We start from the raw sequence: 27,921 nt of genomic DNA on the forward strand, positions 1-27,921 counted from the left end.
AGAGGACTCTGGGAGTTGTAGTCCAGCGGCTCTGCCGCCCTGTTTCCCGTGGTGCCTTGCGGTTCTTTCTCACGTCAGGAGCCGGAGTTTAGAGAGCCGTCATAAGCCAAGTCCGGGGCTGGGAGGCGGCAGCAGCATCCGTGGCCGGGGGAAGGGCTGGAGCGGGGCCGGGTGTCAGGCCGGCCCAGGATGGACTCGGGGGTGTCGGAGCTATTTGGGGGCTGCTGCCGGCCTATGGGGGGCGGGAACGGCGGTGCCCTGCGAGGCCGCGCGGGCAGCGGCTCCGGTAGCGGCGGAGGGTCTTCCAGGGGGAGGAAGAAGAACGGGAGACACCGGGGGGGCAAGGCCAACAACCCGCCCTACCTGCCCCCGGAGGTGAGTGAGGCGGGGCTTCGGTGGTCGGCTGTCTTTGCAGGGTCCTCCTCTCGTGTTGCATCCGATGGGCTTCTCTCGGGGTTTTCCTCCCGCTTCTGCCTTTGTGGTCCCCCTGACTTTGGGGGAGGTGGCGGCAAGCCCCCTGTGGCAAATCGGGATGTGGGGGAAGAGAGGGAGATGCTGGAAACGTCCAAGGCTGGGCTGTGTTTTAGAGGAAAGGGGTAGAAGACCATCCTACCAAGACTGCATAGCTCTACCGAATAGGGCCATTCGATATTTTGGACAGCTGGTACTGCCATCGGCTTCACACTCGTAGCCCGGTTGTTGTGCTCTGCAATGTACGCACATTTCACTTCAGTTGCAGTATCCTTGGACTGAAATGTGTGGTTTTATAGTAGATTCTTTCTTTCTTTCTTTCTTTCTTTCTTTCTTTCTTTCTTTCTTTCTTTCTCTTTCCTTCTCTCTCCCCCCCCCCCCCCCGCACTCCTTTTGACAGCCACACTTTGAAGTTTCTCTTGACCTCTCTCTGACAGTGAATGACTTGAGCTCGGAAACTGTAGGTTTCCTGAGTGTCAAAAGGGAAATAGATACCATTTTTGTCAACGTCTAGCAGTGTTTGTTTTCCTCTCTTCCACTTGTGGCGATTCCGAGTCACTAAAGTTGTGCTTTTATTGGTTCATACAGCTGTTAACTTGAAACGAAGGGAGCCAGTCCAATTTGGAAGGACTAGGACTCTCATAGACTGAAACTTAAGTTCATTAGTAGTTCCTAATGATGTTAATGGGCAAATATATTTAGTCCATATCTACTTGAATTGTGGATGGGAAACTCTGTAGTATGTTGTTCCCAGTGCTATTTTTCTAGATAAAGAGGTGCTGGAACTCACCACAAATGCCTCCTTTGTTCTTTTATAATGGCAATGGCGCCCACCTGAGAGATGCCGGAACTAAGTTCTGGTGAGTTCTGACTGAAAAAAAGCCCTGGTTGTTCCTGTGGAAAGCTCTGTCTAGCTCTCATTGAGGTCTTCTGTCCAATTTAATTCTCCAATTAAAAAGGTCAGATAATTTGTTATATGAAAAACCTTGAACCAAAGCCCATCAGATCTACTGCCAGACAGAGTGTTCAGTATTCAGTTAGATGGAACAATGGTCTGTCTGAGTATAATATAGGTTTCTTTGAATTTCAATGGCATGCTTCAGTCTATAGTTAGGGGCTCACATAATTGCATGTTCTTCGATCCTACTGCTGTCTCTTAACAGTTGCCTGTACATAGAAAACATGATGTCAGGAATTTCTTTTTAACCTAGTGTTTTCACTAACATCTAGATTTCTATGTGTAGGTGGTCTCTTTTTGGGTTGTGCTATAGAGAAGCACTGTTAAGTGAGCCCCCCCACCTGAAACTGTACAACCTAGAAATAGGTTTACTACTTCTATGAGAACTAGTCCCTACTGTGTGTCACCTGGCAGTGGCAGATTAGCTTGAACGTGGGCTGGACCTTGATGCAGATAGTCTAGAGCAGGCATCCCCAACCTTCGGCCCTCCAAATGTTTTGGACTACAATTCCCATCACCCCTACTACTGGTCCTGTTAGCTAGGGATCATGGGAGTTGTAGGCCAAAACATCTGGAGGGCCGCAGGTTGGGGGTGCCTGGTCTAGAGACTCAAAGCTTAATAAAGCTGTATTACAGTCTCAAACCCATTCTGTTATCCTGGCTCATTTTCATTCAAAACTCATATATGCATACACACATATGCCCCTTCAGTTCTTTCATACTAGTGAAAGCTGATCTCCAACTGTTCTGTTTCTGTCTCATCAAGCATTGATAGCAGTTGGAATCAATGTGAAGCAAACCATATAAGATGTGCAACAATATTATTAATAATAAAAACTTGGTCCTTTGTTTTAGGGAGGTGAGCCTTCCTTTTCCCCAGAGAGCAGAATTAGTCATTTCATCCCCCCTGAGACTTTAGTGGTACTGTACTTCCTCTCTGCCCTCAGTTGACTTGAGTGGACTATTTTGGGGCATGCCTAAGCTTGTCACTTTTTCTGCATCACTTCTACGGCAGCTTCAGTAGATAAAAGTTAAACAACTTCTTGCTTCCTAAAATACATTGATATGTTGTGTTTCTAAGGCAGTGATTTCCTAGGCACTCTAAACTCAAGCTGGTGGGGATGATGCTACATGAATAAAATAAAAGCTAGAAGATTGAGTGGGCATATTAGGAGAAAAACTCAGCATTATACCTGTCTCATTTCCAGTATGTAGGTGGTTTATTCCATGATGTTGTTTACTATGTGTTTCCCTTGCCACCATCATTTTTAGCTAGAAAATAGCAGCAGGCTGCATGGAAAGAACTCTGAATGTGCTCATAGAGGGAGTGTGATATTTACTTCCAGAAAAACAAGATTATTTCAGGAAGAAATGAAATTTGAGTGGATCAGATTTCATGCTGCTGTTAGTCTTGTTTATTACACTTCCCTTCTGCACTCACACCACTATCTCTGAACTAAGATTAGCAGGGTACAATTCAATGTCACATATCTACATTTTAGAGATAGTCTTGTCTCCCCCACCCCACTTGAGTAATTTTTAGTGCTAGTTATTAACACTTAGCTCATATGGGGGTGTCTTCTGGAGAAATATTTTCTGAGTACTTAGGGAATATCAGAAGTGGCAATCTTCCTGTGGATCTGCCATGGCATTGGGATGTTTTTTGTACTACAAGCTGGTTACTACCGTAGTTTCTTCTCCCTCAGCTGCCTGTCACATTAGTCATTCGAAGCTCTGTGTGCTTGAAGGAAGAGACCAGCATAAGGCACATTTGTTAGAGAACTATGCTATTTGCCAGAGCAGTATGAGGTAGTGCAGGAGAATATCTTGGGAGGGTGAAAGGAGGAGGAAGAAATCTTTAAGAAACAGACAGTGCTTGCAGGTGTATGTCTTCGTTATTGATTAATGAAGCAAGGTGTTTTTCTCCTCATGTCTATTCCAGTTTCCAGGCTTACTATGGAGCTGGATGGTAGTCAGTTGAACTTGTTTTACATATTCAGAATTTTTTGATATTGTTGGTCAACATAAGTTGTTCCAGTTAGTTGTAGAAGCTGAATTTGTGAGTTCTTACTCCACTTCAAAAAATAATGTCTATCCACAGATTCAAAAACTGGCAGCCAGCACACAGATTTCAGGAGGTATCTTGGAGACAGAGGCCCAGTGAAGGATTCAAAGTGATTCATGCAGGCAGAGTAGGAGACTGGGTCTGTTTGAAATACTGACCTGAGATTTACTTTTTCTTCAGAGAATTATTTCTGAAGCCTTCTCCGTGATCTGAGCTATTACAGCAGCTGGAAATATACTACTAAAACTCACAGTCAGCTCTTGTGGCTTTCGTAAATCTGCTTGTTGTTTTGTTTGCAGAACAGTGATGACCCAGGCAAGCATAGTTCTAAAAGTGCACTATGGGAGCCATTTCATTACAGTTTGGTCCTTTTTATAGATATGGAGCCCAGAACTATAGCATTTAGCAACTCTTGATATAATTGATTCTGTCTAAATCAGGCACTGCTATGTGCTGGCTTCCCTGAGCTGACAAATGAGATGTCAAGAGTTGTATGTAAAATGATGAGCAGTGCAGAATTCACTAACCTGTGATGTTTTCTTCTTTTAATTAGGCAGAAGATGGGAACATAGAATACAAGGTGAGTTACTTGTGGGATGGGCTCTTGATACCAAGTTCTTAAGAGCCATATGTCAAATTATGTTACGAGTCATACTACTACCTAGCAATTAGAGTATATTGCTGCAAACAAAACAATACTTTTTGGAAGATACAAAGCAAATGAAATGTTTGTGCTTGTATTGGATATCTCGTATTTAATTTTACTGAATCTGGGAACCTCTCTTCAAAAACTAATGTTAAGTAGTAGACAACCTGTAATAATTAATCAAGATATTTTTGCTATCTTGGATAATTTTTCAGATTTGTTACCCAGTGAATTGTTTTTTCTCTTATTGAGCTGCCTGGAATTTAACTGCTGCATCTGAACTTGACAGAGTCACTCAGAACAAATGATAAACTGTTCAACCCAATGATCAAACTCTAGTGCTGAACTCTACTTTTTTTCCTTTTAAAAAAAGCAAATTGCTTGCCCATATCAGATCTCCTTGCTTGTTGACTGTAATCACTCCTTTCTTTGGGCAGCTGAAACTAGTTAATCCTTCCCAGTACCGCTTTGAACACCTAGTAACGCAGATGAAGTGGCGACTACAAGAAGGCCGTGGTGAGGCAGTGTACCAGATTGGTGTAGAGGACAACGGACTGCTGGTAGGACTGTCAGAAGAGGAGATGCGTGCCTCTCTCAAAACACTGCGGCGGATGGCTGAGAAGTATGTGCATCTGTCCTACTTCTGGGCCAGAGCAAGCAAATTATGCTTCATTATTTCCACAAATGAGCTGGCATTCTGGTTTTGCTATCCCACAGAATATTTCCAGCCTAGGAAAATGCATTCCATGCACCAAGTCCTTTGCCCTAAGGGTTTTTTCTCACATTACCATAATCCCTTAAGTGCACCTACTGGCAAGTCACACTTGTAAGAAGAGAGTGTTCCTTAAAAAAAAAGAAATCTATGTAGTTTCCTTGCACAGCAGGTGCCTAATTCTGTCTGAAAAGAAGCCAAATCTGGCTGGTTTCTCACTAATCAGTGCTAATACAGTCAGTATTCCTCTCTATTAGATTTATTTAATGAGAACTACATAGTTTGCTATATTTGCACACATTGTTTTAACCCACTTTACTCCTCTATGGTGAGAAAATTATATGTCTGTGTTGTCATGTCTAGTGATTTCAAATGAGCAGCTGTGTGGTCTGGCTAGTAAATGGTTTGTGATATGTGGTGGCGTACATTTCCCCAGACTCCTTAGTTATTAAATTTGGAAAACTGGGCTAATATCTATGCTGAAATGTCACATGTGAATGTCCTCACCCCCACAAAAATGGCAAGCAAGCTATTACTTAATGGTCAGAGATTGATGAGGGTTCGCCAAATGGGGAAGCAGACAACATTTCACCCTAAATTTGTAGGCTGTGTCCACATGAGGCCTTTCTGAAAGATGCAGCAAAATAGTCCTGTTCCATCACCTATTCAGGAAGTCGTTGCAGTTGATGTATTAACACCCAACGGCTTTCTGTTTTATAATGTGCAGAGTAGGAGCTGACATCACGGTGCTACGGGAAAGAGAAGTGGATTATGACAGTGATATTCCCAGGAAAATAACAGAGGTCCTTGTCCGAAAGGTCCCAGATAATCAGCAGGTAACGCACTCGATTCAAATGCCCTCTGATACAAGCAGTTTGTTGTTTAGAAAGTTGCAACTGGAACTTCATGTCCCATGAAGGTACTTCAAAGGATGCTCCATTGGCTAGTGCTTTGGAGAGCTGCCGTACATCACAGGCAATTATACAAATTGTCCTAGTGATTTTGAATCCCTTAGTGTTTTACTCTGCAAGGCAGTCAAGGTCTGAATCACACCTTGCACTTCAAAAACTCTTGTCTCTATCGGTTAGTTCTGTTTCGAAATATGCTTGTACAACTCTTCATTTTCCCCTTAAGTTCCTAGATCTGCGAGTGGCTGTGCTTGGGAATGTGGATTCAGGCAAGTCAACTCTGTTGGGTGTCCTGACTCAAGGAGAGCTAGATAACGGGCGAGGTAGAGCTCGTCTCAACCTCTTTCGGCACTTGCACGAGATCCAATCTGGGAGGACGTCCAGCATCAGCTTTGAAATTCTTGGCTTTAACAGCAAAGGAGAGGTGTGTTTGTGCTGCTGCGTTGCTGTCTTGCTCCTTTGGTTCAAAATATGGCTTCTTGCCTTGGCTTTTGAATGCTCAACAGCAGTGTCTTCCGCTATCTAGGTGGTCAACTACAGTGATTCGCGGACAGCTGAAGAGATCTGCGAGAGCTCCTCTAAGATGATCACTTTCATTGACTTGGCTGGCCACCACAAGTACCTTAAAACCACTATCTTTGGGCTCACAAGTTACTGCCCCGATTTTGCAATGCTGGTGGTGAGCGCTAACACAGGAATTGGTAAGCTGCATGTTTCCTGTTATGATTTAATCATATTTTGTAACCTAGGCATGACACATCTCGTTCAAAGATGATGTGCAGTCAATAAAAATCAAGACCTCACTCCTTGTAGCACAGTAATACATATGCCCATTTCAAGCAGAATGTAAACTGCTCTGGGGTCCCATCTTCTCAACTTGTTTCCTCCCTGCCATCCTATCTCTTGCAGCAGGCACAACACGAGAACATCTCGGCTTGGCTATGGCCCTCAAGGTCCCCTTCTTCATTGTCATTAGCAAAGTGGACTTGTGCTCGAAAGCCACTGTGGAGCGGACAGTGAAGCAGCTGGAGAGGATCCTGAAGCAGCCTGGCTGTAACAAGCTCCCCTTGCTAGTAACATCGGACGACGATGCCGTCACGGCAGCACAGCAATTTGCACAGTCTCCCAAGTAAGAATCACTTGCCCTTCTCAGCGTGGGAGGGATGATCACTTGCTGACATGGGTGGTGCAATTGCAACGAACTCACTAGAAGAGAGTGGATTTAAAGAGAAAGGTGCGAGTACCTCCAGGTCTGTGGAATATTGCAGTGTGACTAATGGGATCACTCTCATGTTCTACTTTTAAAAACATGTATAGATGAAGTCCTTACCCCACTGGCTTAACTAGGTGGTACAGGCGTTAGTAGTTCTAGTGTTGCATTATGGGACTAGATAACCTATGCCTCTGATATGATTGCATCCTGAACTGTTGCAGCTGGTAGTACATTTCCATGAGAAGGAGAAACAAGCCAGGTTCTCTCTGTTTTGAATGGACTTTTTATGTTTTTGTTGTACTTTATTTAAATGTGAATTGTTAATGTAAGCCTTCCCAAGGACTCCTGTTACAAGGCAGTATTTAAATAGGTAAAATTATAAAGGCAAGTGGGACTGGGACTGCAGTACAGAGCTAAGATCAGACCTATTTATGGGCACAGTTTGTGTAATCCTAGATGACTCCTCTCAAACTTCTCTGGGAGCCAGTCATAGGGACTTGTTCCCTGTGCCTATTTACTTGTAAAAGTCAAGTTCCCATTGTGTTCCATGGCAATCGTACACAGAATTGCAGCTCACCATCTTATTTCTTTCATGTGTGTTGGCAGCATCACTCCTATCTTCACCTTGTCCAGTGTTTCTGGAGATAACCTGGATCACCTGAAAGTTTTCCTCAACATCCTTCCTCCTCTGACAAACAGCAAAGAACAGGAAGAGCTTATGCAGCAACTCACTGAGTTCCAGGTACACAAGGCTCTCTTGATGTTATTGGGAGTCTCAGACAGTAAGTAACTTCATGTGTCGAGGGCAAGGACATCTTGGAGATGGAAGGATGGTTGCCCAGTGAGATTGTGGCTGGCTCTTTTTATGGTTGGCTTTTATACAAAGAAATGGATTTGATGTAGGTCCCTGGTATCATTTAGTTGTGATTCTCAACCTGTGGGTCCTCAGATGTTCGTGGACTACAACTCCCATCATCCCTGAGTTCCGGCCTTGCTAGCTAGGGGTGATGGGTGTTGTAGTTCAACAACATCTGGGGACCCACAGGTTGAGAAAGGCTGCGTCTAGGTTATTTCATTTGTAGACAAGCATAGGAAACGCCTGAAGAATGAGGAGTATTCACTGAGGGCTGGTACCCTGGGATGCTTGAGACGTGAGAAATAGTGTAAGGAAGAAAGTGCTCAGGAATGGGTCCTGAAGACAGAACTGTTTTGCATTCATGGGGGGTGGCAGGCCTAGCCATATAGCAGGTCTCAAGCTCCTGATTTTGTCTTGCTGCAGGTGGATGAAATCTATACAGTACCAGAGGTGGGCACTGTTGTTGGAGGAACTCTGTCAAGGTGGGTGTTGCTATTTGCATGGTGCCTTGGGGTCAGTATTGATAGGGAGGGGATGCAGAAGAGCTTCTGTCCCCCAGGGGAGGACTGGCAGTGTAGTTTAGCATTTCCTTCCTCATTGTAGGCTTGGGAATACTGTGCAGGTGGAAGCCGAACGCCTTGTCTCAATAATCAAGGGGATACAATTTCACTTCAAGGACAGAAGTGACTGTGAAAGAGAAACAAGAATACATCCGAAGGGATTCATTCCCTGTGGGATATAGAGGGTAGTTGAGGTGGGAAAGACTGTAAAGAAACTGCCCCAGGGTATGTTTTAAGAAGGTAGAAAGCAAAAGCTTTCCCTTTCTATGAGAGCTAAATACACACTCCTGATTTTTGTGCCCTTGCCAGCGGGATATGTAGAGAGGGAGATAACTTGGTGGTTGGTCCAACCGATGATGGCAAGTTCCTCCAGCTGAAAGTGTGCAGTATGCAGCGAAATCGTTCGGCGTGCCGTGTGCTTCGGGCTGGGCAAGCTGCCACGCTGGCTCTTGGGCACTTTGACCGCTCGCTGCTGCGCAAAGTGAGTCCGTCTCCTATTTCTGGGGGCTGTGGTTTTAAAAAGCTTTCCCCTACCCTCTTGGGAACCATGTGTTGTGAAGGGATGATATTTTGAGGGACTGTGGTTCCTCTGGAACTCCTGCTTGAGAAGACACCCTAAAATTCTGCAGGCAATATACTCACTTAAGCCATTTTGATTCGGGACCAGGGGTTGGGAATAGTTGAATCCATGGCTTTGGGTGGTTTGCTTCCACAAAAAACTACAATGAAGAAAATGGAGTGAAAGCCATTGAGCAGAAGGGGGCAATTAAACACTCCCCACACATCCTCACCCACTGTTAGTCTGTCTTCATCATGTACACACTTCTTATCTTACCCTTCCCTTTTTTGGCTTTCTGTGGAGAGGCCAGCTTCCTGCAAATGGAAAATGGGGCACTTCATGCAGGACAGTAGCAGTCCACCTAGTGTGCATATATTGGGGGAAAGAGGAGCACCATTGTCAAGAGTATTGGTTCAGCTGTCTTGCTGTCACTTAGGGTATGGTGATGGTCAGCCCAGAGATGAATCCCACCATTTGCTCAGTGTTTGAAGCTGAAATTGTTCTGCTCTTCCATGCCACAACTTTCCGGAAGGGATTTCAAGTAACGGTGCATGTTGGCAATGTACGACAAACAGCAATTGTGGAGAAGATCCATGGGAAGGTAGGTCTTTGAGAAGAGGGGTGCTTTTCTAGTCTATTCAAGGAATCATTCCATTGCTTTCACGTCTTCATCCTGCATCAGTTATTGTAACCATGACATTAGGACTCCCTTCTGCAATGCCTTCACCATTTCAGAAGAGAACCTGCATAGTTAAATCCACTAGGAGTTTCATAAGCACGCAAAGCATATTGGGACTGAATTGCTCAGTGGCCTTAAACACCCCCCTCATTTCCTAGAATCCCTAAGCTGAGTAGCTAGGCGACTGACCTTGTAACTCTTATTATTTCCCTCCTTCAGGATAAGCTGCGTACAGGAGAAAAGGCTGTGGTATGTTTCAGATTCATTAAACATCCTGAATATTTGAAGATAGGAGCCAAATTGCTGTTCCGTGAAGGAGTTACCAAAGGTATTGGACATGTCACTTATATCCAAGCCATCACCATCGAAGAGAATGGACTGGATCAGGGCTTAAGTTCTGACCTGGTCACTTTCTGACTCACAAAATCAGTGGGGTTTCCTGATGTTAGCAATAGGGGAAGGGAAGAAAGTCTCTCCCCACTGTCCAGAGCTGCTGCTGGCCAGTCAATTTACATGGACAAACCCCTTCTGCTCCTGCGGAAGCTAGAACTGCCGCTTGGATTGAGTGCCCCTCCTGGAGCGAGTTAAGCATGTTGTTTGTTCATCACCTGCTGCTTTCATGTCCCTTCCCCGGAATAGATGAGAGCGGCTGCATCTTTGCCTGGACCGGCAACTCCTGGTTCTGTTGACTTTTGTTGGGAAGTTACTGCCGGGTAGAGGGCAAAGCCAATTAGTGTGTTGGACTGCAGCTCGGGGATTCTGCTTCCTGAGGCAGCAATAGTGGACACATCCATTGCCCACAGCACTCAGTCTCCATTGTCCTGCTGCCTGATTTTTACAGGCTGCCTGTGACAGATGAAGAAGCTTCAGCTGAAAAGTTTGCATTGCCCACAGTACAGCTCAGGATATTTCTGATTCATTTTAAACTGTTTGTTGGTTTCATTTTAATCTAATGGCTTATTGGGTCTCCCCCTCCCTACTACCGTTGTGTGCTGATTTTTAACAGCTAATTTCATTGTGGGGTTTTTGTTTTTGCTTCTAGAGAAAATGTGGGGTTGGGGGTGTGGGAGAAGAGGGACATTTCCCTGAAATAACCCTGACCTGATGGAAACCACTGTCCCCATCTCATGCAGCAGGTACAATCACAAACATCTTAAGACAACTTATTCCTGGGCAGAGTTGAGCAGCTACCCTGTATATAATGTGGCTTCCTAGAGCAGAACTGCCCCCCCCCCTTAGCTCTGGCACTTCTCAGTACTTTGCTGGTGGTTTTCTGAGCTGGTGGTTTTCTTGACTGAAAGATTGGTACCGTCTGGCTTTCGTTAGGAGTTCAATAGCACCCCAATCCAACTCGTTCCTTGGGAAACATGCCTTATTTTCTCAAAGCTAATGCAGTAAGCGCTGCTTGGTTATCCCAGGAAGATTTGAAGTGTTGCTACAATTACTATTACTACAATTATCAACGCTGCCTACTGCAGCAGTTTGTCTATATTGCTGGTATGCACCACAGAAAACCATACGATACCTAAGATTTCAATCAGTCCACTTAAAGCTATAGTTTGCAACAGAGCAAGACAGTCAAACATTGTGGGATATTTTTAACATTTTGGTAGGAAATTATATTTTAAAAGTCAGCAATACATTTCTCGTTTTTGCCTATCCCCATCTTAGCCACTGCTGCACTGAGTGTTCAGCTGCTACAGCCAACATGGCCAGTGAAAACAACGATCCATTTTTATTCACTATAAAACGCACACCCTTGTTAGTTCACTTCAATCCAACAGCTGTTTATTTAATGCAAGTACTCTTTGAGATTTAACTTGTAGCTGCGCAACCATACAGCCAGCTTCCAAGTTGATGCTTTTTAAGTATAACCCACAATCATTTATCTTTCTGCTAATCATCCTTTTAATAGCACAATGGACAGTTAACTATAAAGTAGTAGTGAACATGGCCCAAAGCATCATGGTTATCTGCTGATTAAATTGGCTTCTCTCTCAATTGCCCTTTAATCACTTGGATTGGTTCTACAAGAGGCATTTTTGGATCACTTGTTTTAGAAAAGACAAAGAAAATTGGCCGCCTAATGCACTCCTCTAGAGGGTTTGCTGTTACCCATTGCCACTACATACTTGTCCTGTGGGAGGAATAGGTGCTTTTCCTGCAATTTACAGTTCTGGCAGAGTTAACCCCATTGCAGACAAACATTCAAAGGTGCTCTTTCTGGTTGTCTTTTCCTTGCCTTCTGTTGTGTGAGTGTTCTCGGTGCCATGCTTTTCATATTCACTGTTTGTGGATTCTTTAAAAATCAGAGAGGTGTTTTCATCTCTCTCTATATATAGATATATAATGTACAAAATAAAGATGTTTTATTGAAAAGAATAAAATTGTGCTGTACGGCTGAACAGCAACTTGTGCCAGCATTGAGATGCCAGGCAATATGTGGAGGCTTTTCTGTTAGTTTTCCATGCAGATGAGTGTTTACAAGTTGGTAGCACATGCTTATCTGACATTCCGCAGTGCGTGCAGAGAACTATCGGCCTGACCACAGCAGTTTTGAGTATAAAGGGGGGGATTGTATGCTGCTGCTTGCTTGCAGAGATAATGAATTTTTGAAGGTTTCTCTACTCCCACACTATGCCAATAGGTCTCTGGATATAGATAACGCAAGAACTTCTGCCACTTGCATTTGAAGTAGCAAAGTGCCACACGTTTTGCCAATTATGACTAGTTCCTTTATCCTAATAGCACTGACTCCACCATCTGTGGGATGAAGCTCTTGCTTAGCCTGTTTGTTATGTTAGCAATACTGCCTAAAATCGGGTGCTGTTGCTAGCATTGTTTCCATCCTATTGTGGACAAAACAACAAAGAGGCTGCAATTTCTATACAGAAGCCCCAAACCTGCCAAAATTTCTTTCAACACATAAAATTTCCCCTTATTCTGCTTTACTGGATAGTATTTTTGCCTATGAGGAAAATTCCTTTCCAGCAACTTCCACAGAAAAGGGAAAAAAGCAGACCAAGGTTTTAGCAGGAAGTAAAACAAAACAAGACCAGATAGATATCTTGTGTCTGTAACCTGTGCATAATAATGCACTCTCTAAAGCCCTATAACTACCGTAGTTTGAAATCCTGTCCCTGATACCACCGAGTGCTACAGGCTGTTAGGTTTTGCACTAGCAGTAACCACATTTCCATGGTTCCAGAAGTATAGCTGAAGACTTCATACATCATGGGTTTCCTATGGAATATACTTAACTATAGATCACATCCAAGGAATTAGAAAGCTGCAATTGGACACTTTTATTTATATCCTACCTGTCCTCTAAGAAGTTCAAAGTGCCATACATGGTTCTCCCTTCCCCCCTCATTTTATCCTCACAAAACCCCTGAGTCAAATTAGGGTGAGAGGCTGACTGGCTCAAGGTTGCACAACAAGTTTCATGACAGCGGTGATTTGATCCCCGTTCTACCATCTCCTAGTCCAATACCCTAACTGCACCATGGGGCAATAATTGTATATGTTTGTTACTATCCAGGTAGGAAAGTTAAAGGTGTAAAACACCCTAAATCATACTGGACAACTTTATTTAAATAAGGTCCTGCTTTTTCATATAGATAAAACCTATACTCATCAAGTAGATATTTAATCAAGCCATCAAATTAAAGTACAGATGTTATAGATTTGCCTCAACTTTCCATATGTATACACTGGTTTCTACACTTTATTTATTTCATAAAATTTATACACCACTCGATTGTAAAAACAAACAAACCTCAAAGTGGAAAAATTCACAAGCATCCTTTAAAATACACAAGTTAAAATATTAAAGACAGATTAAAATCACCTCAGCTTTCTAAGCATCTGGTTAGGCTTGTCTAAACAAGAATGTTTTTAGCAGATGATGAAAAGAGTACCATGAAGGCGCTTTCTTAATCTCAGTAGGCGGGGGGGGGGGGGTTCCAAAGTGCAGGTGCTGCCACACTAAACAATCAAATTCTTTAAAATGCAGAACAGTTATCACATGGCACCTAGATAGCACCAATTCCGCTGATCAAAGTGGTCAAATGGGCACCTGTGGACTTGCGCAATGCATATTCCAGCATCCATTCAACTCTAACGACCGTCTTCCTCAAAGTGCCTATGGAAGGGCAATCCCCACCATAGTAAAGGCCAGTCACAACCTACAACTCTGATATAAGCAGCTCAATGAGAGAACACATGAGCAGGATGCAGAAGGGCCCAAGTTCATCCCTTGACATTTCGTTGCCTAGAGCAGGCCTAGGAAAGCCCATGAGCAGCACCTCTCTAGATCTTCAAAAGCATGGACTGTACAGTGGACGCTCGGGTTGTGAACGTGATCCGTGCAGGATGCACGTTCACAACTCACAGCGTTCGCAACCCGCAGCGGCACGTCTGCGCATGCGCATGTTGCAATTTGGCGTTTCTGCGCATCCGCTGAAACCCGGAAGTAACCCGTTCCAGTACTTCTGGGTTTTGGCAGTCCGTAACCCAAAAAAACGCAACCTGAAGTGTCTGTAACCCAAGGTATGACTGTATTGCATTTAAAACCTCCCTTCTGCCAAGGCAGTTTACAAGTTTAAAATACTCAAACAAATGAATGACATACAATGTAAAGAAGGTCCTGTGGAGGGGGACAGTTTGACTAGAGACGGCCCCAATGACTACCATAAATTGGTAGTATTGTTAATATGGCACCTTGATGCGACATCTGCCACCATCTGAAGCTACAGAGCAAGAACGTGCTGCAGAAGGCATAACAACCTTGACTACCAAGTGCAGGGTCTCGTAACAACATGGAGTCCTGTAGCTTTCCAAGCACCTGTTTGAAACAATTTATTATCCTGTTTGTTTATTTATTTACTTATGGATATAAGATAGATAAAGGCAAATAAAGTTGCGCCTTCTTTTTCCAAGATAAGCTGCTCAGATGAGCTTCATCCTAAGGAAGTGGCCGCTTAAAAAAGAAATCCAAAGTCCTATCTGTGCTTTGCCTTGGCCTTTTGGCCCTAGAGGCTGTGTGTGTCTTCTGTTTACTTTTGCCCTTAGCTGGAGGGCTAGTGGGAGGCAAAGATGGCCTGAAGGAGTCAGTTCCTGAGAAAGAATTCTGCAGCTCCACAGCAAAGTGGTAGTCCGAGTGTTCTGTGAACTCCCATACCAACACCTGTTGATTACATTTCTCGCACAGCATCGTGTCACCAGTACAGGGCTGAAGAGCCCACCTATCAGCCCCTACCTGGGAAATTCCAGCAGCAGGATGCACTTCCTTTTCCTTGCACAGATCAGGGAGCTCTGAAGAGACCTCAGGCACTTCTGTTTCTAAAGGGGTCTCCAGGAGCCCTGCTTCAGAGCTGGCCACAGACTGCTCTACCAAGAGCTGTTTCTGCATGCAGTCTGGGTCGCTCCTGGTGATACTTTGTTCCGCAGGAACTTTTGGAATCTGGTTGTTAATGGGAGTGAGTCGTTTATCCTGACAGATACTGGACTCTGGTACTGATGGTAAGTTCATTTCATTGCTGACACCAGGAAGAGAGTTCCTGACCATAGCCTGGGCCTGTTTCTTTTCCACTGCCCTCTGAAAAAGCATCTGAATAGGATTGGTTGTCTTCTTGAGGGTCTCCTTTTTGGGGCTTTCAATGGACTTGCCATTTGGGCTGGATGCACTGGTGCAAGTGGCTTGGGTACCTTGGCTGTCAGTCGTCAGGAAGGATGTAATGTTCACGGAGGAAGCACAAGCTTCTGAAAACTTGCTCGCAGAAAGCTGAAGAAGTGTAATTGGAGGAGACCTGTAGGCGAGGGCACATTAGCAAGCAATTCAAAGGGAGTAAACTCAAAAAATAAGGTTGCACAGATATTTTTCAACAATTTGCTAAGCGTGGAAGAAGCTGGCCCAAGGATATGTGATGAGCAACCCTCATCTTAGCTCTAATCGGAATAAATGTTCTCATATCATAAATATTTGTCTTAACAGCGTGGCTGTCCAGCCCACTAGTAGTTCATTTTCTGTTCTAGCACAGACTCTGCAATATGTACATTGGAAGAAGGGATAAAGCTAACATTTCCTCCTCTGCAGTAACACTCTTATGTCCAAGGGGAAAAAAAGTTCTCACCATGCAGCCTGCTGGCCACCTGCAGTATTGCAGTTCTGGATTAGCACAAAAGCATCTCTGCTGATTTTATGGGCGTCATAATTTGCTAAGGCACAGCAGCGGGATAAGCTGTTGGTATGTTTATAGCCCTGCATATGGATCCCAATAGTCAGCTGTTTAGCTACGCGGTTGTTCTGTTGGAAGAAAGATATACAGTATATAAGAATCCTGACAAGAAATACTTCAGATATCAATAACTTGGATTTTAGGAAGACACTCTTAAAAAGGGGTAGTGGATATCAGGCTGGATCAGGCATAGGCAAACTCCGGCCCTCCAGATGTTTGGGACTACAATTCCCACCATCCCTGACCACTGGTCCTGTTAGCTAGGGATGATGGGAATTGTAGTCCCAAACATCTGGAGGGCCAGAGTTTGCCTGGGCTGGATTAATCCAGATGTGTTCCAGTACGGAGCTAACCCTACTGTCTTTCTCCATGATTCTCCATTGAAGCTAAAAATGTAGGAACTCTAGTCTTTAACAAGAGCTCAGTACTCATGAGCAGCTCACCACAACCGTGACAACATCTGTAAGGAAAGCCCAATGCTAAAAAGGGATGTATCTGTGTTATTTTCAGGAAGTGATCTAAAGGCACACACTTTAGTCAGCTTAATAAAATGAGCTGGTCAAGGTCCAGTCAGTGCTTAGCGGAAAGATGGATATACCACCCATAGGCTTCATATGCTAACTAAATAATGGCACAAGTGGAATGACATCCACTTCTGTGATGGGGCTTAATCCTCCTCTTCGACTCCATCCCTGCTCCCAAATCTACTACAGAGGACAGGGTCGGGGACGACGACGACCCAGAACAGGTTGAGGGGACATACCCCGATTTGCTGAAGATACTTAATTACTTCAGACCTCTAGCAAGCTACATTCAGTCAAATGATATGTATGGTTACCAGAGGCAGGCACACTTGCACTTCTCAGCCCAATTCACATAGATCTCCTTCAGACATCAAGTACTCAATGAGATAATAGGACCTCTATCTTTCCCTACTTACTTGATCTCTGTCCTTGTTCAGTCTTTCCTCCAGCTCCAAGGCCAGCTGCAGAAGCCAATGCTGCACCTACATACATAATTACTGTGTTTTTTATTACTGTCTTGGGACATTGCTCAGTTTACTACAAATAGAAAACCAAAATATGCAAGGAACATCCACAGGACATTTTTATCAGATGGAAAGCCAAGAAGAACAACAAAAGCTTTCGGATCTCTAAACAATACTGTAGGGGGAGAGTACTGTTTCCGTTTCTGGTTTTGTTTGTGTTTCTATATTGTAAAGCACCCTGTGGTCTTGGGATGAAGGGCAGTATAGAAATTTAATAAATAAAATAATCTTGACATGATCAGAAATGTTGCCATGGAGCAATTCAATTGCAGGGAAAGATGTGGTTACAGAATGCTCAAAGGACAGGACACTGCGCTAGATGCTAAAATGGAACAAGGATCTCATTTGCTAGCACCGCAGAGAGAGATCATGGTCCAAGGAATAATTCCTCCTCTGCTACATTAGCTCATCAGCAGGTCACAAGAGACATATGGCACTCCCCTCCCCATTGATAGAATTCTTCAACAATTTATTGACCGTTTCAGCGCAAAGTGATGCTGAAAGGTGATGACCAAATTAGGTTTGAGAAAGGGTGCAGCAATGTGTGCTGCCTTATCTTTTATTCCTGCTCTCAGGACAAACTTGGTTCGGCTCTCTGGACACTCTCTTACCTGCTTCTGAGTAACCAAAGCTGTTTTTCCGCGGAAATTCTTACTACAGCCAATGGATTTGGGCAATTGTCTAGGTTTCACAGGCTCATGCTCCATCCCTCTGCACAAGTCATACAACCAGGAGCTGCAAAGCATATATAGAAACTCGAGCTGAATAAATAAGTGGTTCCAAGGTTGGAAATGTTACTTGTTTACTTAGAGACATCCAATATATCTGGCACCTGCACACAAATCAATGGAGATGAGGATCAAGTCCAAGAGTTAGATTCTAAAGAGAATACAGGCAAGGCAAATGAGAACTCCCTATCATAAGTGTCTCTGCCACTTAACAGCACATCTGAATAGATATTGGTATACAAACTGCATGGAGTGGCTATTAGTGATGCACCCTAATCTGCTATGACATTTTGCTGGGGTGCAGTGAATCAATACCAAGGACCAAGCTGGATATTATGGGAAGAACATGGAAGTATGATCCTGGTAGATCAGCATCAATTTTATGTCCAAAATACAGTTGATGACATAATCCACTGCTACCATCTGTATCTTTTTCTTTTGGTGATTACTTGTAGCCGAGGACAACTGTCTTCCACAAACATGGTCTTAGCAGTGAGTCCATAAGTGAGTGTAGAGGCCAATTCTGGATCCACACATCCTTCCACAGTGGGGACATAGGTTTCCGGGCGGGAATTGATCATGATGAGGGTTTGCCAAGCATGCCTTCCTCTTAGTGTGTTTCTCCCTTTCATCCCGAGTTTGAGCATCTTCAGAACCCATGACACCTTTGGGAAAGGCTGTTCTCCATTTGGAACGCTCACAGGCCAGTGTTTCTCAGTTGTCAGTGTTTATACTACAGCCCTCTGTATAAAACCCCCAGAGGGTATATTGTTTTGATTTCATAATAGCCTTATGGGGTTAACGGAGTCAGATAAACTCTGTTGTCCCACTTGGATAAATATGTAATTACATGACAACCTCATCTGCTGTGGAAGCGAATATGTTAAATAAATTGCAGCTTCCTGCTATGGGTGACCATGAGTAGAACATTTGGACCGTGAAAACAACAGTCTCTATTACATATCTGTCACCTGAGGATGACACTCCATATGCATCTGATGAAACAGACTATCCTTTGAAAGCTTGTGCCATAATAAATGTCAGTTTTTAAAGCGACCCAATAGTCAGCTAACACAGCTACCGCTATAGAATTTGCACAGTATATGCATAATACCTTTTGTTATTTTGTCATATTAAGTGTTACTTCAATGCAATGACTGAAGTGAGCTTTTTAAAAATGCACATGCTGCAATCTTCCCTGAATCTTGTAGATGTTTCATCTGGCTTTAGGCAAATGCACCGCCTCTTAATGTGTTTGTGTCAAGTTCTCAGTAGAAATGAGACTTTGGAAACTCAAGACAGCAGCATAAGCAAACATGAATGGAACCTGAATCTGTAGCAGAGGCCAGAACTTTAGTGAGCAACTTACCCAGTCTTCTCTCCAAAGTGGGTCTGAAGCTGTGATTCGCTGAACTGGATCAGCTCTCCTACATACTCCACTCCCAGAAGTTCAGTGATAGAGGCCCCAAGCTTCCCTCCAAGGTTGCGGCTATGGGAGAAAAGGAAAGCTGTCGTGTGTAAAAAGGCAGAAGTCTTCAGACTCAGGTTCTTGTGTACCAGCTAGCAGAAGGCAGATAGATAAGCAGGACAAGGAGAAAAAGCAATGCAAAACTTGGCTTTTTGAGACATCCTAACGGAGCAAGAAATTAACAAGTAGCCTCTTCCTTGCCTACACTAGTATGTGCAGGAGAAGAAATCAACTGGGAAGATAATATAATAAAACAGCACCACATATTTATTAGAATTCATTTACATTTGCAACCAGGCCTGAAAAATCCCAGTCCACTACCTAATAATAAACTGGCATATAAAATATTGATAGTTTATCAATTTTTGCACAAAGGAAGGATGGCTGAAAAATAATTATGGCTCCCCAAATTCTGGTGCTTGCACAAGGATTTTTTTTTCTCTAGCATCCACTCTTCTTATTATCTCTTGACTGCCATTGGTCTGATGCTTACAGTATACCCAGAATACCCCTAAACAATAATGTGCAGAAGAAAAATGCTAGTTCCGATATTCATGAGTGCAATCTCACATGGGGCTTCTAGAAGCAGATCATCAGTTTTACATACATGTTGCTGATTGGCATCTTGCTAAAGAGCTGAGGGACGGAACCCTGTGACACCAGAGTCTGACGATTAGGCTTGTTGAGACCACAGGCCAGCTTTGCTAATACCTAGAAGAAAGAAAGTATCCAATTTAGGAAGCTTGGCTTTACAAGTCGGGTTTCCAACGCACACCTGGTCTATCAGAGTTTATTTTGTCATCTTAGAGAAAAGGTTGAATATAATACACAAATACTGCAACTAATGAGAAGGCAGTTTTTGTTTTCAAATGTTATCATGGATTATTTTCTTTTCCAAATCACACCCAGTGTTTTGAGAAAGGAATTCAAAATTAAATGAAACTAGACATTGCATTTGTGGCGCTAGAGGGATAGAAAATCTCTCATACTGTCAGATTTTGGTTCTTATAATCAAAGAATAATTACGTCCTACTGAATTTCTTAAATTGAAAGTTTGGTGGCAGGGAGAAGAGAATCTCTACTCTAAAAACATTTACTGCTTCAGAGCTTATTGTCTGGGCTAATCTTGTCTCCTCAAAGGAAACCTCATACAATGATACCCTCTTTTTATTTGGGTACATGACTTTTGTCTACAGCCTGTGGCTGCAAAATCTAGCAACAATTTGTTTATTCCTAATATTTTGAATACAGAATAATACTGATCAAATAAATAATACTACCTCTAAATTATAGCATTTTGCAGAATAGCTGTGTGGAAGAGGTAATCTACTATTCTCACCCTCAGGTGCTAGGTATCCTGGCCTCCACCTGTGGCATCAATACGGTTATTGCCTAGGGCAGGAATGGCTAACTCCATGTTTTTTGTTATTACAACTTGCATCATCTCTCCCTCTATTAATCTCTTCTATAAAAATGCCAATAGTTTTAGAGCAAGAAACACAATAAGATGTTCTGCCTGCATGCTATAACAAGCAGTTTTCCTAGCTTCCGAATCAGAATACTTCATTCCAGCTTGATGCCCTCTGTATAAGAAGGTTCAGAGGCAATTGCCATTAGTAACTGACTAGGTCCACACAAATGTGATCTAATCAGTTGAAACCTATTGAATAACTCAATTAGCTAGCCACACATCTATGTCTAGGAAGCTTACAAGAGGCTCAACCTGGAGATGTATTCCTGTTAATCCTGCTCTGCATTAGATGGCAAAATCTTCAGTCCATCACATCATCCAATCTCACATTCTGGAGCTGTTCATAAAAATACATTTTACCAAAACCAGAGTGATGATGGTATTTACTACAATTATTGGGTGTAATCCTATCCTGATTCCTCCATTACTGTTTTCTGTGCCAGGTCACAATAATCATCTGTTCAGCACAGATTCCACTGAATACATAGAGAGGCCAAGAGGTACAATGCTTTAGTAGTGCTGAGTTCAAAACCACAAACATGCTGGTCTTACACATACCTTGTTGTGAGAAATGCCAGCGGAACACCTAAATCCAGTGACAGATTCCACAGCTGCCCTCATTTCTTCCATAATGACAGCTCCCACAGTCAGCTGCAGCTCTGGACTGCTGGGATCTCCGAAAGGCAATGATTCAAGCCACTGTCGCAAACCACGTTCCCGCAGTTCTTCTAAAGGGGAACACAAAGCAACCTATCTCCAATCTTGAAAGAATAATTATTGTCATGGCAGAGTGACAGATCAGGAAAGCTACAAAAAGCACAGAGTGTTGTAAAACATCTAGTGAAGAAGAAAACAGGAAGAAATCAGAAAGCTCTTTATAAGGCCACCCTTGGTCAAATAAGCCCACGAAAGAAAGAAAGAAAGAAAGAAAGAAAAAAAGAAAGAAAGAAAAAAAGAAAGAAAGAAAGAAAGAAAGAAAACTTGCATGGCAAGCAAAAAAACAGGAGGAGGCAGGAGGGGGGAAACGGTTTTGATTTTTGTAAAAATGTTTGCAGCCAAAGGAAGGCTACCCTTTAGGCAAGTCTCAAAGATTAGATTAATCAAGGTAAGAGTGCAACACACAACCTAGCATACAGCTCTCCCAACAGGGAAGTTTCATACCATTTGGCCTTTAAAAGATGCTCTAACACTAGTAGCAAGGTAGCTGAAGATGTGCAATACAATCATACCTCGGGTTGAATGTGCTTCGGGTTGAGCACGTTCGAGTTGCGCTCCGCGGCAACCCGGAAGTAATGGAGAGCGTTACTTCCGGGTTTCGCCGCTTGTACATGCGCAGACGCTCAAAATGACGTCATGTGCATGTGCGGAAGCAGCAAAACACAGCCTGCCCACGCGCGCCGTCACTTGTTACGTTCGCTTCAGGATGCGAACGGGGCTCCGGAACAGATCCCGTTCACATCCCGAGGTACCACTGTAAACTTAAATAGCTTAAAATAAATTTCCAAATTTGGAACTGAACTAAAGACAATAGCCACATGGAAAATAGCCACGCAGACTTGAGCAATAAGCTCTCTCAAAGTACATCAGTTTTGGCAATTCCTACTGCTTTTACTCTTAACCTTTCCCCAGATCTCTCCACTGCAATACTGGCCTTTCAGCAGCGGACTAATCACCTTCCTTTGTTCCTGCTGCAGGTTAGAAAGCAGACATGTCTTTCTTCTTAGGGAACATTTTGCTGAGGTCAAATTAATCTGGTCTTACAAAGCTAAACAAGAAGTGCGCGAAAGATTAGAAAGTGACAAAATAGAGAAAATATACTTGTATTATAAGCTGCAGCTCAAGAAGAAAATGCCATGGTACCATATCCATTACCTCTGAAGGGCACACTTCCAATTTCATACCATCCCTTCAAACCTTTAGTACCCTCACATGAACACTGAAGCAAAGAGAAAAAGAAAAATATATGCTAAACCTGAGAGTCGTGGATTGGCTCCAGACCATCACCATGCTCTTCTGTAGGCACACAAGTTTGAGATTGAAAATACCTCTGTATAGAATTATAATCTACACAGGATTAAGAGCAAGGGAAGTTGAAGTAAAAGAGTGGAACAGTATGTCTGAAGGCATGCAATACCTTTGTTGCCTGTATTCTCTTCTGCTGTGAGGCTGTCTGGCCATCCTTGGATGTAGGTAGTTGCCAACAGCTCTGCTTCAATAGCCTGCCCTTTCATCTTCTGAAGCCTTTCCTGCACAGCACTAGTTAAATCCATGTAGGCTTCATCAATGCTGGCACGTTCAATCACAGCAAAGCGTGACATCACTTCCATCACCTCCACGCTGGCTTCTCGGTACCTACGTGGGAAGGAGACCCAACAATGCTCTAATATTCCCATTCCATCTTAACTGATAATTGGGGTAACTAATTAGCAATACGCCATCAACAGGGGTATACCAGAAAGTATCAGTTGTCGTCCCCCCACCTCGCATGCTGCTAACAGAGCTATCTTACCTATTACAGATAAACTCTGGCTGAAAAAGAATTGAGCTCAGTTCACTATACTCTGAAGAAAGCATGGACTGTTTAATTTGCAAAGAACGGTAAAAATACTTTCTAGAGAGACTGCTGCCTGAAGACCCAGAATGAACAAACTGTATCCACATTGGAAAAGAGACAGCAAAAGAGGATTCCAAAAACTTTCCAAAAAGCAAACCTAAGCCACAAAGCAGAAAACTCATCAAAAGAATAGCTGATCTGTAACCATTCTGAACCCTATTTTGTTTCAGAATACTTCACAATCACATGGACAACAATAGCTGCACGTAATAATCAATCCTGGGCTTACTTGGTGAGATCCGCTTTACCATGGGCCTCTGGTACTCGCGCTAACAGGAGATCCGGACATAGTTTCTTTGCATCAGCAGCATACATGTTTCTGGTAACTCCAAAAGCACGAGCTTCGTAGCTCACTGCAATGATTCTAAGTTGGGTGAGGGAGAAATGATGAGCTATTAAGTTATGGATTTAAGACAATGAAAGACACACACAAACCCGGGCACTTTTTTGGTTCAGTTTAGCATTAGATAATGAGTCTTTAACAAATTAACATGTTTTTAAAAAACCCACCTACAAATTACTGTAGCTTAAAAGAGAGTTTTTCTTGCACGTTATAATATTTTAGCCATCTTAAGAGGAAGGTACATTTATAAAGGTTTTGAGGAGATATTGAGAGGCAGGTGGAAGACTATAAATAGTTTATGGAATACTAGAATCAAATTGGGTCCAGAAATATATAATTGTTAGTCGTATAATGGCTCGGGGAAGTGGATTCCATTATGCTGCATTTGGCTTTCCCACCCTGAGAGGTGAAAACCGAAGTCCATTTTAGACTGGGAGTGTGCAGGAATGCATCCTATCATTTTGGGGGGAGCGGATAAAGAAAAACAAACATGGGTCACAGGAAGGAGAAGGTGTCTATAGTCCAGAGAAACCCTAGGAAACCCAGGCTGAGCTGGAAGCCAGCCTGGCGAGAACATTTGCTCTTTGAAATCAGCAGAAAACCCTTGAACTGATACCAGAAAACATTCACGAAACCATATTCTCCCACTGCCATTTCTGGGTGGGAATAGGATCTGCTCTACACATGTAGCAGAATGAGGCGCCTGAATGGACAGTCCTGTCTCAAGGCTGAAGGTTTCGTGTTTAATGCCGAAGAAACCCCCTGCAAGCAGAAACATAAAAACGAGCACAGCAAGGAGCCAGCGAGGCTTAAACGTTACGCCCTGGCATGCTAGTTTTTTGTGGCTTGTTTGGAAGAAGTTTAAAAACAAAACACAACGCGGGGAAGCAATTGGGGGGGGGGGGGGAGAGCAACTTAGGAAGCCGCCCTAGATCGACCACACATCGATCGATCAGCACCGGTTGGGGCGGCAGCAGCAACTCAGCAGGATTTCTGGATTTGTCAGCCCTCCCTGGGGGTGCCGGTGATTAAAGCCTTTTGCTCTGACCACTGAGCTGCACGGCCCTTTCCCCCCAGCTCCTCGGTCAAGATCCTCCTCCTCCCACCTCATTCCGCAGACACGAGCAGAGCAGCAAAGCTAGCAGGGCCAAGCAGCAGCAGCAGCTCCGTACCCGCCGCCTTTCCACGTCTTGTACTGCACCACGGCGCACGGCTTCCCGCGCAGGCTGGGCTCCAGGCGCTGCTCCACCTGCATGTAGAAGCAGTCCATGTCCGCCAAAGCCACTACCCGCTCCCGCCCGCGAGACATGGCGGACCACACAGGGCCGCCACGGCGAGGAGGCAGAGAACGGAGCCGGGTTCGGCTTGAGAGCCGCAGGTGGGGTGCGCGGAGGCTGAACAAGCACAGGCTTGTTCAGCTGCCTCAGCCGCTAAAACTCCCGCCTTCACGCCTAAGGGAATACAACTCCCAGCATGCCTTTAACTACCTCCGCGCCTCGAACGCAGTTGGTTATACCGCAATGCATATTGGGAAATGTAGTCTTGGGGGGGGAAATAAGGCCACGGGCTAGATAGACCGAGAACGGATTTCCCTCCGCCCCATAATGGAAGGACATCGATTACGTCATTCTCTCAGGGACACCGTGACGCGACTCTCCTTCACCAGACTAGCGGGATGACAGATGTAGAAATGTTAGACTGGCAATTCCTTGAGCTGCTCTGTGGACTTTCTGGATTCCACCCCCGGTCGTGTGATCACTTTCGGAGAGGGATAAAAGCGATAGCTGCTCGTTCAGGGACAGTGGAAGCTGACAATAACCCCAATTTAAAATAAAATAAAAAAGCACGCATGCATTACTTTACAATTCTATCACTATACGTCAGAAACGGGTTATGCCGCTTATTATTGTTCCAAATGATGCATAGATTTACTGCGGACACACACAAAAAGCAAACTCACGGGGCTCATTAGACTTCTCTTTTCTTCCTAAGGACGAAAGTAACTCTTTCCCTAGAAAGTAACTCTTTCTAGCTGAAAGAGTTACTTTCGTTCCTAGGAAGAAAACTAGAAAACTAGCTGAAATCCATTATGCTAGCTGAACGGGGCGGCAAAGTATTCCCCCCTCCAATAAAAAGTAGAGGCAGAGAGAGGTGTTATTTCTAGTCCAAGTCTTACTTTATGAGAAAGATGCGTGGACTAAAAGTTTAAAAAAAAAATTACAGGAGCGAGCCTGAAGCAACCCGAAAGTTCCACGTCAAACAACGAAGCCTCTCTAAACTTTCCTATCTCTACATGACGATCGTAGAGCTACTATCGCATTCACTGCCGGCGTTTAAGAAGCGTGTGCGAATAAAGGTCGCCGGGGTCGCCTGCGCCTGCGCACTGCGCCACTTTGGCCGTCGCACCCGGCGCAGCGTTGCTCCCCTTACTCTCCCCGAGCCCGGTTGCCTGGGGCAACAGCGGCTTTCCTCTCCCCCCCGCTCCTCCCTTGCCCCCACCCCAGCCCCGCAGCGCCATGTCGTGGGACCCGGTGAGCACCCTCTGCGAGCAGCTGGTGAAGGCGGTGACGGTGATGATGGACCCGGCCTCCACGCAGCGGTACCGCCTGGAGGCCCTCAAGGTACCGCCGCGCCTCCGCCTCCCGAAGAGCCCCTTGAGGCCGGGCGCGGGGTTGTTTTTGGGGCGGGGGGCTGTCTGAGGAGAGCCGGGGTGGGTGGCAGGTAGACACATGGCCGGCGCCAGCTCGGGACCCCCGTGCGCCTCTCGCACCGCTGCTCCTTCGGATGCAGGTCGTGCCTCGTTGGCTTTCCGTATGCAAAGCAGAAACTGCGGCGGTTTCTGCCCCCCGAGGCCTCTCCGCTTTCGAAAGGGCTTGCCCCGCCGTGGGGAGGCTCGACCTCTCTGCTTCCAGAGTGTGGTGGCGCTCCACGGCCATGCTGCCCCCATGCCCGCCCTGGGGCCCACGTGGCCGAGTGTCTCCATTGCAGGGGGCTGAGCATCCTGCATGGCCGGCTTCCTACAGTGGTGAGCGGGAGCAAAAAAAAACCCTTGCCTCCTCCGCGGACTCTCCGCGCTGGCCTGGGAGTGTGGCAGTGTGTGAGTGTGCCCGCTGGGTGCGATCTCGACAGTGCAAGACAGATTTTGTTGCTTAGTCGTTTAGTCGTGTCTGACTCTTCGTGACCCCATGGACCAGAGCACGCCAGGCACTCCTGTCTTCCACTGCCTCCCGCAGTTTGGTCAAACTCATGCTGGTAGCTTCGAGAACACTGTCCAACCATCTCGTCCTCTGTCGTCCCCTTCTCCTTGTGCCCTCAACCTTTCCCAACACCAGGGTCTTTTCCAGGGAGTCTTCTCTTCTCATGAGGTGGCCAAAGTATTGGAGCCTCAGCTTCACGATCTGTTCCTTCCAGTGAACACTCAGGGCTGATTTCCTTAAGAATGGAGAGGTTTAATCTTCTTACAGTCCATGGGACTCTCAAGAGTCTCCTCCAGCACCATAATTCAAAAGCATCAATTTTTCGGTGATCAGCCTTCTTTATGGTCCAGCTCTCACTTCCATACATCACTACTGGGAAAACCATAGCTTTAACTATACGGACCTTTGTTGGCAAGATGATGCCTCTGCTTTTTAAGATGCTGTCTAGGTTTGTCATTGCTTTTCTCCCAAGAAGCAGGCAGATATAAAAGGGGAAAGAATGCTTGGGCAGGGGCCAGGATTGTTATATTGGGATTGCCACCCTCCTCCTTTCTCTCCCTCCCCTCCCCTACCCAAGAGTCCAACTACACTGACAAATTAAAAATCAACAGATGCAGGCCATGTAAAGCCACACCAGTTTTTTGTTTTGTTTCTGTGTTGCATTTATATCCCATTGCAGAATGCACAAAAAGTATACATTTCCTACAAAAGACACAAAACGTTCGGTTCCTAAGTATGCCAAAACTATCCAGTAGTAGAAGTGCTGGGGAAGGCAGCTCCGAGAAGTTTGAGGTGGTGTACATAGTTTACCTCTTCCCCATTTTGTCCTGATGACAGTCCTGTGAGGTACGTTAGCCTGAGAGGTAGTGACTGGGCCAAGATCACCCAGTTAGCTTCGTGGCAGAGTGGGGACCCACTAGGTCCAACCACTGCACCTCCCTGGTATTTCTACTTGAATAGGTTCTCTCTGTATTGCGCACAGAAGAGCGCTGCCAGAATTAAAAGAGATGACATAACCCTGGATGAAGTAGAGTAACATTGGTTGCATTTCCATTTCCATTCGAGGTGATACTAGGATAGCCCCAGAGAAGCAGGATTTCTGCAAAGGGTGTTAAACCAGGAGGGGAAAGATGTTGGTGGCATAATGGTTGTGGAATGATGAGCAAAGACAGGAGTAGGAAAACAG

The 27,921-nt window shown here is 44.6% G+C and overlaps 3 protein-coding genes across 6 annotated transcripts in view; 2 read left to right on the top strand and 1 right to left on the bottom strand.

The window, feature by feature from the left end:
* Positions 1-46: 46 nt before the first annotated feature.
* On the top strand, positions 47-12,014 carry GTPBP2 (GTP binding protein 2). The gene is made up of 12 exons (XM_083434637.1): positions 47-375; positions 4,048-4,074; positions 4,578-4,762; positions 5,580-5,688; positions 5,987-6,184; positions 6,287-6,461; positions 6,670-6,889; positions 7,580-7,715; positions 8,253-8,311; positions 8,699-8,870; positions 9,385-9,549; positions 9,847-12,014. Exons 1-12 carry the CDS (start codon positions 190-192, stop codon positions 10,042-10,044), a joined length of 1,830 nt encoding a protein of 609 aa, XP_083290763.1. The 5' UTR covers positions 47-189; the 3' UTR covers positions 10,045-12,014.
* An 894-nt stretch (positions 12,015-12,908) lies between these two features.
* Positions 12,909-25,334, bottom strand: POLH (DNA polymerase eta). Of its 3 annotated transcripts, none has more exons than XM_083434636.1 (10): positions 25,026-25,334; positions 23,425-23,559; positions 22,716-22,933; positions 21,140-21,309; positions 19,718-19,821; positions 19,012-19,131; positions 17,526-17,649; positions 16,807-16,872; positions 15,762-15,934; positions 12,909-15,437 (listed from the first exon to the last, which is right to left on the bottom strand). In XM_083434636.1, exons 2-10 carry the CDS (start codon positions 23,508-23,510, stop codon positions 14,594-14,596), a joined length of 1,905 nt encoding a protein of 634 aa, XP_083290762.1. In that variant the 5' UTR covers positions 23,511-23,559; positions 25,026-25,334; the 3' UTR covers positions 12,909-14,593. The 3 variants fall into 3 exon arrangements, with proteins under 3 accessions (XP_083290762.1, XP_083290761.1, XP_083290760.1); XM_083434635.1 differs by lacking the exon at positions 25,026-25,334 and adding an exon at positions 24,645-25,013; XM_083434634.1 differs by lacking the exon at positions 25,026-25,334 and adding an exon at positions 24,711-24,990.
* A 527-nt stretch (positions 25,335-25,861) lies between these two features.
* The window catches only part of XPO5 (exportin 5), a 35,207-nt gene continuing 33,147 nt past the window's right edge, over positions 25,862-27,921 (top strand). The window contains exon 1 of one of the 2 annotated variants that reach the window (XM_083434623.1): positions 25,862-26,159. In XM_083434623.1, the coding sequence (XP_083290749.1) occupies positions 26,055-26,159 (105 nt within the window). In that variant the 5' untranslated portion in view covers positions 25,862-26,054. The remainder of the gene's footprint in view (positions 26,160-27,921) is intronic. The other variant, XM_083434624.1, reaches the window with a different exon arrangement.

This window comes from Podarcis tiliguerta, assembly GCF_965153285.1.
Source record: "Podarcis tiliguerta genome assembly, chromosome: 3".
In the NCBI taxonomy this organism is placed as follows: Eukaryota; Metazoa; Chordata; class Lepidosauria; order Squamata; family Lacertidae; genus Podarcis; species Podarcis tiliguerta.

Coding starts and splice junctions, on each gene's coding strand:
- POLH (XM_083434634.1), bottom strand. CDS start 24,847: ATGTCTCGCGGGCGGGAGCGGGTAGTGGCTTTGGCGGACATGGACTGC. Junction 22,934..23,424: donor GGTAAAGCGGATCTCACCAA/GTAAGCCCAGGA, acceptor CTTCCCACGTAG/GTACCGAGAAGCCAGCGTGG. Junction 15,438..15,761: donor GGTGGCCAGCAGGCTGCATG/GTGAGAACTTTT, acceptor CCTCGCCTACAG/GTCTCCTCCAATTACACTTC.
- GTPBP2 (XM_083434637.1), top strand. CDS start 190: ATGGACTCGGGGGTGTCGGAGCTATTTGGGGGCTGCTGCCGGCCTATG. Junction 4,075..4,577: donor ATGGGAACATAGAATACAAG/GTGAGTTACTTG, acceptor TTCTTTGGGCAG/CTGAAACTAGTTAATCCTTC. Junction 7,716..8,252: donor AGCAACTCACTGAGTTCCAG/GTACACAAGGCT, acceptor GTCTTGCTGCAG/GTGGATGAAATCTATACAGT.